Source organism: Corticium candelabrum, chromosome 10, assembly GCF_963422355.1.
Source record: "Corticium candelabrum chromosome 10, ooCorCand1.1, whole genome shotgun sequence".
Lineage (NCBI taxonomy): Eukaryota > Metazoa > Porifera > Homoscleromorpha > Homosclerophorida > Plakinidae > Corticium > Corticium candelabrum.
Window position 1 is genome coordinate 4,970,462 of NC_085094.1, and position 18,689 is coordinate 4,989,150.

General features: G+C 38.6%; 1 protein-coding gene across 3 annotated transcripts in view; it reads left to right on the forward strand.

Moving 5' to 3' along the window:
• The window catches only part of LOC134186081 (uncharacterized), a 31,331-nt gene that overhangs the window by 4,614 nt on the left and 8,028 nt on the right, over positions 1 to 18,689 (forward strand). Inside the window, exons 8-41 of one of the 3 annotated variants that reach the window (XM_062653993.1) lie at positions 141 to 461; positions 532 to 831; positions 897 to 1,211; positions 1,316 to 1,630; positions 1,696 to 2,019; positions 2,175 to 2,495; positions 2,565 to 2,864; positions 2,930 to 3,244; positions 3,349 to 3,663; positions 3,731 to 4,054; positions 4,115 to 4,393; positions 4,447 to 4,773; positions 4,843 to 5,175; positions 6,093 to 6,416; positions 6,562 to 6,882; positions 6,952 to 7,248; positions 7,314 to 7,628; positions 7,698 to 8,021; positions 8,082 to 8,360; positions 8,415 to 8,741; positions 8,810 to 9,142; positions 10,073 to 10,396; positions 10,542 to 10,862; positions 10,932 to 11,228; positions 11,294 to 11,608; positions 11,678 to 12,001; positions 12,062 to 12,340; positions 12,395 to 12,721; positions 12,790 to 13,122; positions 13,814 to 14,137; positions 14,189 to 14,295; positions 14,357 to 14,543; positions 14,608 to 14,707; positions 14,922 to 15,138. In XM_062653993.1, the coding sequence (XP_062509977.1) occupies positions 141 to 461; positions 532 to 831; positions 897 to 1,211; positions 1,316 to 1,630; positions 1,696 to 2,019; positions 2,175 to 2,495; positions 2,565 to 2,864; positions 2,930 to 3,244; positions 3,349 to 3,663; positions 3,731 to 4,054; positions 4,115 to 4,393; positions 4,447 to 4,773; positions 4,843 to 5,175; positions 6,093 to 6,416; positions 6,562 to 6,882; positions 6,952 to 7,248; positions 7,314 to 7,628; positions 7,698 to 8,021; positions 8,082 to 8,360; positions 8,415 to 8,741; positions 8,810 to 9,142; positions 10,073 to 10,396; positions 10,542 to 10,862; positions 10,932 to 11,228; positions 11,294 to 11,608; positions 11,678 to 12,001; positions 12,062 to 12,340; positions 12,395 to 12,721; positions 12,790 to 13,122; positions 13,814 to 14,137; positions 14,189 to 14,295; positions 14,357 to 14,543; positions 14,608 to 14,707; positions 14,922 to 15,138 (10,064 nt within the window). Of the gene's footprint in view, positions 1 to 140; positions 462 to 531; positions 832 to 896; positions 1,212 to 1,315; positions 1,631 to 1,695; positions 2,020 to 2,174; positions 2,496 to 2,564; positions 2,865 to 2,929; positions 3,245 to 3,348; positions 3,664 to 3,730; positions 4,055 to 4,114; positions 4,394 to 4,446; positions 4,774 to 4,842; positions 5,176 to 6,092; positions 6,417 to 6,561; positions 6,883 to 6,951; positions 7,249 to 7,313; positions 7,629 to 7,697; positions 8,022 to 8,081; positions 8,361 to 8,414; positions 8,742 to 8,809; positions 9,143 to 10,072; positions 10,397 to 10,541; positions 10,863 to 10,931; positions 11,229 to 11,293; positions 11,609 to 11,677; positions 12,002 to 12,061; positions 12,341 to 12,394; positions 12,722 to 12,789; positions 13,123 to 13,813; positions 14,138 to 14,188; positions 14,296 to 14,356; positions 14,578 to 14,607; positions 14,708 to 14,921; positions 15,139 to 18,689 lie in introns of those variants that run through there. The other 2 variants (XM_062653994.1, XM_062653995.1) reach the window with 2 other exon arrangements.

Here is an 18,689-nt window from a genome sequence, read left to right on the forward strand (position 1 = left end):
GTGTATTAACGTTGATAAGAAACAAATTACAAACTTGTACCTTACACTCACGTGAACACTCAGAATAAACATTTTGTCGTCTGCATTTTTCTAATCTGCTCAAATGTCTTTGATTTTATTGTTTATTTGCTGTTTGACAGAGTCTGTTGATCAGCCATGTGAGATACCACGTGAGCTCAACAAGACAGACAGATCTCTTTCTCTTGAACTGTCTTGTCCACCCGGACATACAGCAACTGATTATGATTGCAACATCACTCAATACTCTGTTCGCTATCGAATGGCAAACACCGATTCTGATTTTTCAGCACAGACTGTCCCATCGCCCATGCTAACAATTTCTAACCTTATACCATACACTGTATACGAGATCAATGCACAAGCACAGTATCAGCATTCATATTGTACAAGCAAAAACGTTTCCTTCAGTCCATCTCTTACGACAAGGCTAAAACCCGAAGGTTATTTCTTAGTAACCTGTTGGGTGTAAGTGTAGTTGATATTAATTAGTTGTGTTGTTTTTATGCACAGATCCAACTGCACCAAAGAGAATTCATGTGCCATTTCGGACAGCAAGGGCTGCTAAAGTTGCATGGAATTCAATAGTTTACACAAATGGGTCTGTTGTAGCTTACAAAGTCTACTACAGGGCATCACCTCCTCAATTTTCATTGACGAATTCCACTTCTATTATGCTTGATGGACTCAAACCGTTTACCCGATACTCTGTCAATGTCGTGGTTGTTGTAAAACCTAGAAATGCTAGTAACAGCTCAGAATATTTGGAGAGTCCAAGGAGTAATGACTATTCATTTATGACTCGTCAATCAAGTAAGACATTTATGTTACTGCTGCTTGCATGCTGTCTATACATTGTGTCGCTTGTGATTGTTTAGAACCCAGCAGGCCTAGAAATGTGAAAGTCGTAAACAGAACTGCCCTTTCTGCAAAAATTGTCTGGGAAATTCCATTTACACCCAATGGTCCAATTGCCTACTATGATGTCAGCTATGGGATGGGACATCATCCTAACGACACTCGTGTCTCCAACTCAACAACAAGCCAAGTTTATAACACAACCGAGGCCGTCATCCCAAATCTCAAACCATTTACAGTTTACACGGTTTGGATACAAGCCGTCAACATTGAAGGAAACAAGAGTCTTGTGGGTAACGCAACTCCTGGAAAAACATTTGAAACGTTGCAAACAGGTAATAGTTGTATCTAACAGTTTCAGAAACTAACTGTCTGAATTCTTTGTGTATTACTGCCGCTTACATGTTGTCTGTACATTGTGTCTCTTGTGATTGTTTAGAACCGAGCAATCCTAGAAATGTGAAAGTCGTAAACAGAACTGCCCTTTCTGTAAAAATTGTCTGGAAAATTCCATTTACACCCAATGGTCAAATTGCCTACTATGATGTCAGCTATGGGATGGGAGATCTTTCTAATGACACTCGTGTCTCCAACTTAAAAACATTCCAAATTTATAACACAACCGAGGCCATCCTTCAAACTCTCAAACCATTTACAGTTTACACGGTTTGGGTACAAGCTGTCAACATTGAGGGCATCAATCACCTCGTAGGCAACAAAAGTGTTGAGAAAACATTTCAGACATTGAAAGCAGGTAGGTGGATATCATTGGTTGTACAACAGAATTCACTAATTTTTGTATTGCAATCTTCCATTTAGATTTCCTCGAGTTTCATCCATTGGTCAGTCATACAACTGTCAATTTCACAAAACCTATTCAACAGTACCAAGTCGGAGAAATGGCTCGACTCGTGGTCGGACAAACGCTAGTTCTCCATTGCAATGCGTCTGGCAGTCCCAGTCCAGCATATCAATGGAGTGTTCTTACAGAAGGCCTCACAGTCACAAAAGCAGACAATGTGGTCATAGAAGGCAATACTTTGACGATAACAAACGTGCAAGCCCAAAATGACAATGAATACCAGTGTACCGCAAACAATCAGTTTGGAAATATCACAAACAGCTCACTGGTCAAAGTGTATGGTAAGATTTGTATTGAGTAATTAATTACAAACTTTTACCATACACTCACATGAACGTTTATGTACAATGCCTTCACAGAATAAAGTCTTGGTTGTCTTGGAATTTTCTAATCTGCTCAAATGTGTTTGTTTTTATTGTTTATTTCTGTTTGACAGAGTCTGTTGATAAGCCATGTGCAATACCACGTCTCCTCAACAAGACAGACCGATCTCTTTCTCTTGAACTGTCTTGTCCACCCGGACATACAGCAGCCGATTACGATTGCAGCATCACTCAATACTCTGTTCGCTACCGAATCGCAAACATCAATTCCGAATTTTCAACACAGACTGTCCCATCGCCCATGCTAACAATTTCTAACCTTATACCATACACTGTATACGAGATCAATGCACAAGCACAGTATCAGCATTCATATTGTACAAGCAAAAATGCTTCCTTCAGTCCATCTCTTACGACAAGGCTAAAACCCGAAGGTTATTTCTTAGTAACCTGTTGGGTGTAAGTGTAGTTGATATTAATTAGTTGTGTTGTTTTATGCACAGATCCAACTGCACCAAAGAGAATTCATGTGCCATTTCGGACAGCAAGGGCTGCTAAAGTTGCATGGAATTCAATAGTTTACACAAATGGGTCTGTTGTAGCTTACAAAGTCTACTACAGGGCATCACCTCATCAATTTTCATTGACGAATTCCACTTCTATTATGCTTGATGGACTCAAACCGTTCACCCGATACTCTGTCAATGTCGTGGTTGTTGTGAAACCTAGAAATGCTAGTAACAGCTCAGAATATTTGGAGAGTCCAAGGAGTAATGACTATTCATTTATGACTCGTCAATCAAGTAAGACATTTATGTTACTGCTGCTTGCATGCTGTCTATACATTGTGTCGCTTGTGATTGTTTAGAACCCAGCAGGCCTAGAAATGAGAAAGTCGTAAACAGAACTGCCCTTTCTGCAAAAATTGTCTGGGAAATTCCATTTACACCCAATGGTCCAATTGCCTACTATGATGTCAGCTATGGGATGGGACATCATCCTAACGACACTCGTGTCTCCAACTCAACAACAAGCCAAGTTTATAACACAACCGAGGCCGTCATCCCAAATCTCAAACCATTTACAGTTTATACGGTTTGGATACAAGCCGTCAACATTGAAGGAAACAAGAGTCTTGTGGGTAACGCAACTCCTGGAAAAACATTTGAAACGTTGCAAACAGGTAATAGTTGTATCTAACAGTTTCAGAAACTAACTGTCTGAATTCTTTGTGTATTACTGCCGCTTACATGTTGTCTGTACATTGTGTCTCTTGTGATTGTTTAGAACCGAGCAATCCTAGAAATGTGAAAGTCGTAAACAGAACTGCCCTTTCTGTAAAAATTGTCTGGAAAATTCCATTTACACCCAATGGTCAAATTGCCTACTATAATGTCAGCTATGGGATGGGAGATCTTTCTAATGACACTCGTGTCTCCAACTTAAAAACATTCCAGATTTATAACACAACCAAGGCCATCCTTCAAACTCTCAAACCATTTACAGTCTATACAGTTTGGGTACAAGCTGTCAACGTTGAAGGAAACAACAGTCTCGTGGGTGATGCAAGTGCAAGAAAAACATTTGTAACGTTGAAAGCAGGTGAGATTTGTATTTAACAGTTTCAGAAGCTGACTGTCTAAATCATTTGTGTATACACAAATTGTAGCACCAACTCCACCTCAACATCTGCAAGTATCCCAAATACAAACAGATTCATTTAGGCTAACGTGGCAGCCTCCTGCCCATCCCAATGGACTGATAACCTACTATGAAATTATGATTGCAGAAGGAAACATCAGTAATCCTTCGTATTACAAGGGGAAAGCAAACAGCACTGTCACAGGTAATAGTACAACATACACAATAGGTGGACTAATGCAACTGAGCCAGTACAGTGTATGGATAAAAGCCGTTAACATCAAAAATTCTCAATTTCTGAGAAGTGATCCTAGTTTAGTGGAAGTAGTTCAAACAATTGGAGAAAGTATACGTGAGACATAACAGTTTGCTTGTGTTAAAACTTTCTATATGTTGTATTTGTCTCGTTTAGATTTAGAGACCAGCCCTCCCCACAGTCTTCATTCTATCGTGACTAACGATTCAGCAACACTCACATGGCAGCCACCTCTCAATCCATCAATGCCAATCACATCATACACAGTCAAGCTATTCAATAGTCGACAAATGATTCAAGAAATGATTGCAAACAATACAAATGTCTCGTTTAACAACTTGCTCCCATTTACCCAATACAGAGTAACAATCACTCCCATCGTATATGATGTATCGACCAGCTCTGCATCACTTAATTTCACAACAAAACAAAACAGTAAAACTATCCCTATTTCTAATAAAACCGAATTTCTTATAGTTGTTGTTTAGCACTCAGTCCTCCCATCAATTTGGAAACTCAAGCCGTCCAATCAACGAACGCAACAATCAGTTGGTCTCCACCACCTCAAGCAAAATCCAACAATATCACATTGCAATACAAAGTATTTGCTCAAACTCGAAACGACTCCTTGCCGTCACAAGACAGCAAAAACACCACCACAACAACAGAGACGTCAAAGACGCGAGTAACATTGCATCGATTGATTCCTTACACTACATACTACGTGTGGGTTGCAGCCATTAGAGATGACGGTAAAGACTACGAGTTGATGAGCCATTTTGTTGGACCAATAAACTTTACAACACTCGCCAAAGGTAACTACGCATGTTGTGCTTGGAGATCTAACATTGCAATGCAATAACAGCATTCATTTATTGTCTCAGCCTCTTCACCTCCACAAAACGTTCATTATTCTAACGTCACTGCAACGTCAGTTTTTGTCATGTGGTCAAAACCAAAACACGTGTATGGCAAAATCTCTGTATATGAAGTGACACTGACTTCGTCTGACTTGTCGTCTCAAAGCAAAGTCGTGAATGTCAAAGCAGAGAGCAGCCCAGACCAGTCGACCACAATGACAGGTCTCAAACCCTGCACAAAATATTACATTGACATTAGCGCCGGCACTCGACATACGAGTTCAAAATCAAGTGTCATTCTATATAGTGATTCCAAAGTCGTTCATGCTCAAGTGAACTTCATCACTGATTGTCCAGGTAAAATAATCTATACATAGTACAGGGGTATGGAGTCCAGTTGGACCAGTCTGGGCATGGCCGCTAACCAGTTTTTGAAAACGCACTTTTGCCAGACTCTCAATGCCGTCAACTTCCGATTTAAGTGCATAGCCAACTGAATAAGTATATCATCAGGGCAGTAATTTGTGCGTACGGAGGGGTGTACCTAACACCTTTAATGGGTCATTTCAACATGCTCTAATCTAATGAGTCCATCCATGTATTAATTGGAAGACATTGGTCATATGCAAAGTATACATGTAATACTAATATACACTGTAGGGAAGGTAAGGAAAGGTAAGCATATTAAATTTCAACACTAACTGATTAACAAGGTAATTTAATTAACACAGATATCCCGTATAAACTCCAGTTATTGAACAGAAACAACACAAAAATTCTGGGTAGTCTACTGCCCATATGACCAAATCACGTTTCAAGATGTTGCTATGAAAAAAGTTTTAAAGAACAATTTCCATTAACGTTGATGTGGATCACACAACTGTAACATGTCAACAAACAATTAAAAAATCTACTGAGACTAGTTCGATAGGAAGCTGAAGACTTATTAGAACACAATACAGTAACTAGATTCATGAAGTGTATTTTACAGTAAGTGCTGATTGTCATATGTCTATATGTTTGTTTGCCTTTGTCTGCTTATTGATATTAAAGATATTTTAAATTTTGTAAACAAGAAAAAACTCTGATAATAATATATGTCAAAAAATATTCAATAAAATAAATAAAGTTTTGACACTTATGTTATTAAAAATATCAATATAGTAAACACTAAAAATGTTTTGAGATGACATCTTTGTTGCTTGGATATTATTTGGTTCCAATAGAATTTGAATGTTTTCACCATCTTTCTTGTATTGCAATCTTCCATTTAGATTTCCTCAAGTTTCATCCATTGGTCAGTCATACAACTGTCAATTTCACAAAGCCTGTTCAACATTACCAAGTCGGAGAAACAGCTCGACTCGTGGTCGGACAAACGCTAGTTCTCCATTGTAATGTGTCTGGCAGTCCCAGTCCGACATATCAATGGAGTGTTCCTAGAAAAGGCCTCACAGTCACAAAAGCAGACAATGTGGTCAGAGATGGCAATACTCTGACAATAACAAACGTGCAAGCCCAAAATGACAATGAATACCAGTGCACCGCTAGCAATCAGTTTGGAAAAATCACAAACAGCTCACTGGTCACAGTGTACGGTAAGATTTGTATTGAGTAATAAAATACAAACTTGTACCATGAATATTTATGTACAATGCATTCAAAGAATAAACTTTTTGCTGTCTTGGATTTTCTAATCTGCTCAAATGTGTTTGTTTTTATTGTTTATTTGCTGTTTGACAGAGTCTGTTGATGAGCCATGTGCAATACCACGTGAGCTCAACAAGACAGACAGATCTCTTTCTCTTGAACTGTCTTGTCCACCCGGACGTACAGCAGCCGATTACGATTGCAGCATCACTCAATACTCTGTTCGCTACCGAATCGCAAACACCAATTCTGAATTTTCAACCGAGAATGTATTATTGCCCATGTTTACAATTTCTAACCTCATACCATACACTGAATATGAGATCAATGCACAAGCACAGTATAAGCATTCATATTGTACAAGCAAAAATGTTTCCTTCAGTCCATCTCTTACGACAAGGCTAAAACCCGAAGGTTAGTTTGTAGTAACCTGTTGGGTGTAAGTGTAGTTAACATTAATTGATTATGTTGTTTTATGCACAGATCCAAGAGCACCAATAGGAATTAATGTGCCATTTTGGACAGCAAGGGCTGCTAGAGTTGCATGGAATTCAACACTTTACACAAATGGGTCTGTGGTAGCTTACAAAGTCTACACGACATCACATGCTAAATTATTAAAGACGAATTTCACTTCTATTATGCTTGATGGACTCAAACCGTTCACCCGATACTCTGTCAATGTCGTGGTTGTTGTAAAACCTAGAAATGCTAGTCAAACCTCAGAATATTTGGAGAGTCCAAGGAGTAATGACTATTCATTTATGACTCGTCAATCAAGTTAGACATTTATGTTACTGCCGCTTGCATGCTGTCTATACATAGTGTCTCTTGTGATTGTTTAGAACCCAGCAGGCCTAGAAATGTGAAAGTCGTACACAGAACTGCCCTTTCTGTAAAAATTGTCTGGGAAATTCCATCTAGACCCAATGGTCCAATTGCCTACTATGATGTCAGCTATGTGATGGGAGATCATTTTATTGACACTCGTGTCTCCAACTCAACAACAATCCAACTTGATAACACAACCGAGGCAATCATCCAAAATCTCAAACCATTTACAGTTTACATGATTTGGGTACAAGCCGTCAACGTTGAAGGAAACAAAAGCCTCGTTGGTAACACAACTGCTGGAAAAACATTTGTAACGTTGCAAGCAGGTAACGTCTGTATTTAACAGTTTCAGAAACCGACTCTCTGAATCATTTGTGTATTACACAAAATTGTAGCACCAACTCCACCTCAACATCTGCAAGTATCCCAAATACAAACAGATTCATTTAGGCTCACGTGGCAGCCTCCTGTCCATCCCAATGGACTGATAACCTACTATGAAATTATGATTGCAGAAGGAAACGTCAGTGATCCTGCATATTACAAGGGGAAAGCAAACAGCACTGTCACAGGTAATAGTACAACATACACGGTAGGTGGACTAACACAATTGAGCCAGTACAGTGTATGGATAAAAGCTGTTAACATCAAAAATTCTCAATTTCTGAGAAGTGATCCTAGTTTAGTGGAAGTGGTTCAAACAATTGGAGAAAGCAAACGTGAGACATAACAGTTTGCTTTTGTTGCCACTTTCTATACGTTGTATTTGTCTCGTTTAGATTTAGAGACCGGCCCTCCCCACAGTCTTCATTCTATCGTGACTAACGATTCAGCAACACTCACATGGCAGCCACCTCTCAATCCATCAATGCCAATCACATCATACACAGTCGAGCTATTCAATAGTCGACAAATGATTCAAGAAACGATTGCAAACAATACAAATGTCTCGTTCAACAACTTGCTCCCATTTACCCAATACAGAGTAACAATCACTCCCATCGTATATGATGTATGGACCAGCTCTGCATCACTTAATTTCACAACAAAACAAAACAGTAAAACTATCCCTATTTCTAATAAAACCGAATTTCTTATAGTTACTGTTTTAGCACTCAGTCCTCCCATCAATTTGGAAACTCAAGCCGTCCAATCAACGAACGCAACAATCAGTTGGTCTCCACCACCTCAAGCAAAATCCAACAATATCACATTGCATTACAAAGTATTTGCTCAAACTCGAAACGACTCTTTGCCGTCACAAGACAGCAAAAACACCACCACAACAACAGAGACGTCAAAGACGCGAGTAACATTGCATCGATTGATTCCTTACAGTACATACTACGTGTGGGTTGCAGCCATTAGAGATGACGGTAAAGACTACGAGTTGATGAGCCATTTTGTTGGACCAATAAACTTTACAACACTCGCCAAAGGTAACTACGCATGTTGTGCTTGGAGATCTAACATTGCAATGCAATAACAGCATTCATTTATGTCTCAGCCTCTTCACCTCCACAAAATGTTCATTATTCTAACGTCACTGCAACGTCAGTTTTTGTCACGTGGTCAAAACCAAAACACGTGTATGGCGAAATCTCTGTATACCAAGTGACACTGACTTCGTCTGACTTGTTGTCTCAAAGCAAAGTCGTGAATGTCAAAGCAGAGAGCAGCCCAGACCAGTCGACCACAATGACAGGTCTCAAACCCTGCACAAAATATTACATTGACATTAGCGCCGGCACTCGACATACGAGTTCAAAATCAAGTGTCATTCTATACAGTGATTCCAACAAGGTTCATGCTCAAGTGAACTTCATCACTGATTGTCCAGGTAAAATAATCTATACATAGTACAGGGGTATGGAGTCCAGTTGGACCAGTCTGGGCATGGCCGCTAACCAGTTTTTGAAAACGCACTTTTGCCAGACTCTCAATGCCGTCAACTTCCGATTTAAGTGCATAGCCAACTGAATAAGTATATCATCAGGGCAGTAATTTGTGCGTACGGAGGGGTGTACCTAACACCTTTAATGGGTCATTTCAACATGCTCTAATCTAATGAGTCCATCCATGTATTAATTGCCAGGTCTATTGGAAGACATTGGTCATATGCAGGGTATACATGTAATACTAATATACACTATAGGGAAGGTAAGGAAAGGTAAGCATATTAAATTTCAACACTAACTGATTAACAAGGTAATTTAATTAACACAGATATCCCGTATAAACTCCAGTTATTGAACAGAAACAACACAAAAATTCTGGGTAGTCTACTGCCCATATGACCAAATCACGTTTCAAGATGTTGCTATGAAAAAAGTTTTAAAGAACAATTTCCATTAACGTTGATGTGGATCACACAACTGTAACATGTCAACAAACAATTAAAAAATCTACTGAGACTAGTTCGATAGGAAGCTGAAGACTTATTAGAACACAATACAGTAACTAGATTCATGAAGTGTATTTTACAGTAAGTGCTGATTGTCATATGTCTATATGTTTGTTTGCCTTTGTCTGCTTATTGATATTAAAGATATTTTAAATTTTGTAAACAAGAAAAAACTCTGATAATAATATATGTCAAAAAATATTCAATAAAATAAATAAAGTTTTGACACTTATGTTATTAAAAAATATCAATATAGTAAACACTAAAAATGTTTTGAGATGACATCTTTGTTGCTTGGATATTATTTGGTTCCAATAGAATTTGAATGTTTTCACCATCTTTCTTGTATTGCAATCTTCCATTTAGATTTCCTCAAGTTTCATCCATTGGTCAGTCATACAACTGTCAATTTCACAAAGCCTGTTCAACATTACCAAGTCGGAGAAACAGCTCGACTCGTGGTCGGACAAACGCTAGTTCTCCATTGTAATGTGTCTGGCAGTCCCAGTCCAGCATATCAATGGAGTGTTCCTAGAAAAGGCCTCACAGTCACAAAAGCAGACAATGTGGTCAGAGATGGCAATACTCTGACAATAACAAACGTGCAAGCCCAAAATGACAATGAATACCAGTGCACCGCTAGCAATCAGTTTGGAAAAATCACAAACAGCTCACTGGTCACAGTGTATGGTAAGATTTGTATTGAGTAATAAAATACAAACTTGTACCATGAATATTTATGTACAATGCATTCAAAGAATAAACTTTTTGCTGTCTTGGATTTTCTAATCTGCTCAAATGTGTTTGTTTTTATTGTTTATTTGCTGTTTGACAGAGTCTGTTGATGAGCCATGTGCAATACCACGTGAGCTCAACAAGACAGACAGATCTCTTTCTCTTGAACTGTCTTGTCCACCCGGACGTACAGCAGCCGATTACGATTGCAGCATCACTCAATACTCTGTTCGCTACCGAATCGCAAACACCAATTCTGAATTTTCAACCGAGAATGTATTATTGCCCATGTTTACAATTTCTAACCTCATACCATACACTGAATACGAGATCAATGCACAAGCACAGTATAAGCATTCATATTGTACAAGCAAAAATGTTTCCTTCAGTCCATCTCTTACGACAAGGCTAAAACCCGAAGGTTAGTTTGTAGTAACCTGTTGGGTGTAAGTGTAGTTAACATTAATTGATTATGTTGTTTTATGCACAGATCCAAGAGCACCAATAGGAATTAATGTGCCATTTTGGACAGCAAGGGCTGCTAGAGTTGCATGGAATTCAACACTTTACACAAATGGGTCTGTGGTAGCTTACAAAGTCTACACGACATCACATGCTAAATTATTAAAGACGAATTTCACTTCTATTATGCTTGATGGACTCAAACCGTTCACCCGATACTCTGTCAATGTCGTGGTTGTTGTAAAACCTAGAAATGCTAGTCAAACCTCAGAATATTTGGAGAGTCCAAGGAGTAATGACTATTCATTTATGACTCGTCAATCAAGTTAGACATTTATGTTACTGCCGCTTGCATGCTGTCTATACATAGTGTCTCTTGTGATTGTTTAGAACCCAGCAGGCCTAGAAATGTGAAAGTCGTACACAGAACTGCCCTTTCTGTAAAAATTGTCTGGGAAATTCCATCTAGACCCAATGGTCCAATTGCCTACTATGATGTCAGCTATGTGATGGGAGATCATTTTATTGACACTCGTGTCTCCAACTCAACAACAATCCAACTTGATAACACAACCGAGGCCATCATCCAAAATCTCAAACCATTTACAGTTTACATGATTTGGGTACAAGCCGTCAACGTTGAAGGAAACAAAAGCCTCGTTGGTAACACAACTGCTGGAAAAACATTTGTAACGTTGCAAGCAGGTAACGTCTGTATTTAACAGTTTCAGAAACCGACTCTCTGAATCATTTGTGTATTACACAAAATTGTAGCACCAACTCCACCTCAACATCTGCAAGTATCCCAAATACAAACAGATTCATTTAGGCTCACGTGGCAGCCTCCTGTCCATCCCAATGGACTGATAACCTACTATGAAATTATGATTGCAGAAGGAAACGTCAGTGATCCTGCATATTACAAGGGGAAAGCAAACAGCACTGTCACAGGTAATAGTACAACATACACGGTAGGTGGACTAACACAATTGAGCCAGTACAGTGTATGGATAAAAGCTGTTAACATCAAAAATTCTCAATTTCTGAGAAGTGATCCTAGTTTAGTGGAAGTGGTTCAAACAATTGGAGAAAGCAAACGTGAGACATAACAGTTTGCTTTTGTTGCCACTTTCTATACGTTGTATTTGTCTCGTTTAGATTTAGAGACCAGCCCTCCCCACAGTCTTCATTCTATCGTGACTAACGATTCAGCAACACTCACATGGCAGCCACCTCTCAATCCATCAATGCCAATCACATCATACACAGTCGAGTTATTCAATAGTCGACAAATGATTCAAGAAACGATTGCAAACAATACAAATGTCTCGTTCAACAACTTGCTCCCATTTACCCAATACAGAGTAACAATCACTCCCATCGTATATGATGTATGGACCAGCTCTGCATCACTTAATTTCACAACAAAACAAAACAGTAAAACTATCCCTATTTCTAATAAAACCGAATTTCTTATAGTTACTGTTTTAGCACTCAGTCCTCCCATCAATTTGGAAACTCAAGCCGTCCAATCAACGAACGCAACAATCAGTTGGTCTCCACCACCTCAAGCAAAATCCAACAATATCACATTGCATTACAAAGTATTTGCTCAAACTCGAAACGACTCTTTGCCGTCACAAGACAGCAAAAACACCACCACAACAACAGAGACGTCAAAGACGCGAGTAACATTGCATCGATTGATTCCTTACAGTATATACTACGTGTGGGTTGCAGCCATTAGAGATGACGGTAAAGACTACGAGTTGATGAGCCATTTTGTTGGACCAATAAACTTTACAACACTCGCCAAAGGTAACTACGCATGTTGTGCTTGGAGATCTAACATTGCAATGCAATAACAGCATTCATTTATGTCTCAGCCTCTTCACCTCCACAAAATGTTCATTATTCTAACGTCACTGCAACGTCCGTTTTTGTCATGTGGTCAAAACCAAAACACGTGTATGGCGAAATCTCTGTATACCAAGTGACACTGACTTCCTCTGACTTGTCATCTCAAATCAAAGTCGTGAATGTCAACACAGAGAGCAGCCCAAATCAGTCGACCACAATGACAGGTCTCAAACCCTACACGAAATATTACATTGAAATTAGCGCCGGCACTCGACATACGAGTTCAAAATCAATTGACATTCTATATAGTGATTCCAACGTCGTTGATGCTCAAGTGACCTTCATCACTGATTGTCCAGGTAAAATAATCTATTCATAGTACAGGGGCATGGAGTCCAGTCAGACCAGACTGGGCATGGCTGCTAACCAGTTTTCAAAAATGCACCTTTGCCAGACTCTCAATGGCATCAACTGCCGATTTAGTGTATAGCCAATTGACTAAGTATATCATCAGGGCAGTAACTTGTGCGTATGCAGGGGTGTACCTAACACCATTAATGGGTCGGTTCTTTCAGTGCTCGATCTAGCGGACCTCCTGTCACTTCAACATGCTCTATTCTAATGAATGCATCCATGTATTAATTGCCAGGTTTATTGGAAGACATCAGTCATATGCAAAGTATACACGTAATACTAATATACACTGCACAGTACGTGCCAAGAAATCTCAGAGTCTAAATTTGCTTCCATCATTCTAACTATATCTAGAACATGCATGGGACCGAAGTCGGCACGTCAGAGGTACTTACAGCTTGTACATTTGGTGCAAATATTGCATGCATATTGATTAGATACAGAGGTAGGAGCAGACCTCTGACTGAAGTGGGTTGGTTCGTTCACATCCCTCAAAACCCCCAAAGGTGCCCGCTTGGTACGCTGTATACCTATACTAGCATGCCCTACACACGACTGGTTACCTTTGCTTCCTACGCCCTGATTATTAGTCTTCTACTGATGGCAAGAAATAAATGTGATATACCGTTTTTGCAGCTCCTTCGCCTCCTACTTTGCTTAACGCATCAACTGTTCGTTCTCATTCAGCATTGATTCACTGGAAACCACCAGAAAAGATGAACGGCAAGATACAATTCTTCTACAATTTGACTCTCTTTAAAAAAGACTCTAATGCGACAAATGGAGAGGGATGGATGCTCATTCGCAATCATCGCATCGACAGCAGCACACAGTACAAGCAGCTGCACAATCTCTCACCACACACTTGGTATAATGTTTCAGTAAGTGCAGTTAATGTTTGTGACAAATTAGAACTGAAGAGCACTATGACTTCTACCACTTTCCTGACGGATGACGAAGGTATCTAGTATTGCAGTCCAACTACATCATCACGTGATCATTTTGTTTTAGAACCGACAGCTCCGTCCAACTGCGATATTCATGAAATCGATGACACATTTGTCAGTTTGTCGTGGAATCCTGCTACTCGGTCTGATTTCAAAGTTGCATACTACGAAGTACGTGACATATTCGATCAAATAGTTGCTAATGTCCGTCACCAAAACCATTACTGTTCAGGTCGACATACGGACAGAAGAACCTAACCATCAGCTTCAGAAAGTATACAGCCACCATTTTAACGTGACCGGCTTGCATCCCTCCACGACCTACTACATAACAATTACTGCCGTCATGAACAGCAAAAACATTTCAACAGAAGAGTTATGCAATTTTCAAGTCCAACCTCGTGCAAAAGATAACACACGTTAGAACTGCCGGCCTCATCTTTTGTATTAAAGGTTTTTGATTGACATCATTCTTTCCTACAGTGAACCCAATTCGGCTTGTTTTGTTTGTCAATACCACAGAGAATGAAAAGATGGTTGTTATTGCTGTCCCGTCTTCAAACAAACCCAACAATACAATCAAGTCAGTTTTAATTAACTATTTAATTACTTAATTATTAAATTAATTATCTATTACTTAATTATTTTATTATTATTAAATTAAATAATTAATTAAAATATAAATTCACTAATAAATTAATTTTATTGTTATTATTTAATTAATAATTAATTTAATTACTTAATTATTTTAGTAGTCTGAAATTGTATGACAATATTGACAACTACGTCTTGTCTAGATCCGTTCAAGTTACGATTATTGAACTAAAAGCGGGATTTTCCTGGTCAAAAGGTATGCCATTGCCTGAGTCTGGAGATGTCAGGGTTAGTCAAATGTATAATATGTCACTTGACATGTCTGGAAGTCATTTTACAATGGCGAACAATGATTCTCAACTCCCTATGCTCAAACCAAACACTTCTTATATCATTTATTTTCGCTGGACATCAAGTGAGGTCAGTTTGCTGTATATATTGATATAATAATTCATTAATTAAAGTGGTGCAATGCATCAATATTAATTTATATATATTTTGTAATATATATATATATATATATATATATATATATATAATACAGATAACACAGATAACACATATCCGCCCTAAGGACAGAAGCACAAAGAGTCTAAGTCATAATAATTAGGCAGATAGTCACTAATCAGTCTTGAATTATATATATATGTATATATATATATATATATATATATATATATATATATCACAGGGTACGGTAGTACCCTGTATGTAGGGATTGACCAGGTTGTGTAGGCGTGGTCATATTTTAGACCTTCAGAAATCACCTTAAAATGCGGTTAAATATCTTGAAAACGACAGATAGAAAACCTTACAAGTTCAACTACGCTTGACTACTTTCTGAATGGATCTCAGCTTGCTTCAGAAGGAGAAAATCGTTCGTCAATTTCGGAGTTTTCGCTGGATTTTGTCTTCTTTCTTCTTCTTCTTCTTCTTCTCCTTCGTCACGCATAACTCCTTGACTACGGCATATCTAAAGCTAAAACTTTGGGAAACGACATAGAATTAGCCGACCTGTATTCTTTTGATCATAGAAAAAGAAACATCTAAGAAAAAAAGATTTCTAGAATGGATTTGAACCTGCTACCCTACTTACGTTCAACCACAATTGTTGTAAGCCATTGTTAACAAACAATAGCCAGGCAGCCAATCACAAGCTCTTGCTACGTTGCTTGAAGTAGTCTAGGGTACACGTGTACAACAAGGCCACAAGTATTCTTGACACGTTTCGTGGTTGAAAAATCTGAAAGCCTACAGTTAGGCAAAGAATCGCACTCTTGAATCACACGAGCAAACGCAAGAAGTGCACGTAATTAATTAATTAGAAGTGATGTTGAACATCATCTCAATCGAAGACGCGATATACCTCTTCTTGCCATAGTTGGAACACCAAAGCCTTCAAGCATTTGAATTATGGCAAAAGCAAATTACTTCGACTCGCTTCCATCACAAATTGTCGACTTTGCAGCGCTCGGAATGTGACGTTTGTTACGAGCCTAAAGATGTGGCCTACGATAATAATTTTGCAGTTGTCTAGTGCTACCGAATTATATTTAAGACCAAACTCCCGCAAATCAAAGACCTCATACTGTGTACAAGCCGGTCGCGTGTAGAAGTCGAGCTTTTGTTCAAGACACTCGGCACCCGCGTACACACACGTTCGATCACGTGCACGTGCGCAAATGACCGCGTGTGCGTGTGGCGTTCAATGACACCTGGCCAACAATGATGACGAAGAAAAAGGTGACGCTGCTGAAACTGGCATCTCGATTCTCATAGTAGTGACAAGTCTATCTAACCGAATCTTGTGTTTTCAATTAAGTGGTCTAGATAACAAACTCATCAACATTCTGTAACGTGATGCATGACCATCAATGGAAATGCAAGTTTGCTTTGTTGCCCACACCAAGAACTTTAGTTGTCTAAACGATAATACTCATACCCCACCGGACACAAATTTTAAAATTATGCAAGAATGCATCTAGAAATTGTTGTAGACAACCAGGAGATCTAACACCTAATCATCTGCATAAATTTCTTCTTCAATCTACACACACACACACACACACACACACACACACACACACACACACACACACACACACAACTACATGTACGTATGCTCGTAGTTCTGAAGCAAGTAGAACAGAGCTTCATACTTACTAGTGGTATTATTGCAACTAAATGTAACGTCTGATTCAAACCACCTATACACAAACACTGCAAAGCTCTTAACATATTTACAAGTGCACTGTAAACCTAAGATCCACATGCTCGAGATATGAGACTATACATGTAGACCAAGTATGGTTTAGAAAATGTGTATTTTTGTTAGGCTATAAAATCTTTGTTTAATTAATGGAGTAGGCTGTGCTTTCGCACTCCTAAAAACTTACCAAACTAGAACTTTAAAAACTTTTTCCCTGAAAAAAGAAATAGATGTAGGGATTGTATAAAAACTAATAGAAACAAGATCTACAGATAATATTAACCAAAGCCAGACATCATTAGTGAATCCTTCCAACCACATTCCCTACATTTTACTTTATTGGGTTGGAAGGATTCACTAATGATGATGTCTGGCTTTGGTTAATATTATCTATAGATCTTGTTTCTATTACTTTTTATACAATCCCTACATCTATTTCTTTTTTCAGGGAAAAAGTTTTTAAAATTCTAGTATATATATATATATATATATATATATATTTTTTTTTTTTTTTTTTTATTTTTTTTTTTTTTTTGATATATATATATATATATATATATATGTATATATGTATATATATATATATATATATATATATATATATATATATATATATATATATATACTTTTACATTTAAACAGAACTAACTACCAAATTCTACACTACGCTACGGTGGGTATATCCCAACTATCAATGTCCTGTACTTCAAGTTGAATTCTTCTGAACAACATCCTTGCATTGAATTTCCACAACTGTACCGAAAGTTGTTGCGTCAAATTCTGGAAAGCTTGATGGAATCGAATTCCGCTGACAGCTGAAGTTTTAGATGCAATAGCTTTTAACGTTTTAATGCTGAACGGAGACCAGAAACCCAATGTTTCCAATACCAAGGGGTAAAAAAGACCACCTGTTGCCAGAACGTTTGCTTCGTGACGTGTGTCCTTCTGTTCTTCACCTGCTTCAGCTGCTGCCCCAGCCCTTACTGCTGCTTTTCACGTACAATGGCTGCAATGAGTTTCTGACTGTTATGTCGAAATAAGCTGGTTTGCCCTCTAAAAAGTCAGGATGAAAAACATCACCTGGACGACTTTCGTCACTACCACTGCATCTCACTTCCTTTACCACGTCTTTATTCTCAACTAATAACGCCTGGAAAATGACTTCTGCCAATGCGTTGTGTCTTCTGGTGCGTTCTGGACCTGTACCACAGCTGATGAGGTGATCTCCAAAAGGATCGATGTGTTGACGACAAGTGCACAGGATCGAAGTTGGAGGAGAGGGAAACATCTTAATCCCTAACCAGAGCCGTATAGAAATGACAAACTCATGAGAAAGCATGGAAAGGCCGAGATTAGGGTTTGGTATTGCCCTCAACCACGCTCCCGCATGGGGTGTACTGATGGAATTTAAACGAGCTCTGTCTCTCAAGCTGGCATTGTTCAATAAACAATTGAATAAATCAGCATCGAGTTTTGATTGAATTTGTCGTTGAGTCGAGTTGTTGAAATCTAGAAGCAAATGACTGTGTTCGTTTTTCAGAAAGGAACAACTCTGAAGATAACTTTCAGATTCTTCCAATAGCAGTGAAGTCGGAACGTGTACGTTTGTTGAGGCCAGAGAATTACAAGCTTTCCTAAGGAAATCTTGGACTAACAATTTTGTGGAATTACAACTCCCCACGTATGCAGCTGGTGCAGACTTGACTGCTTCTCTCAAACCGAGACCCCCAAGTCGTACAGGTAGTGTAGCCTGCAACCATGC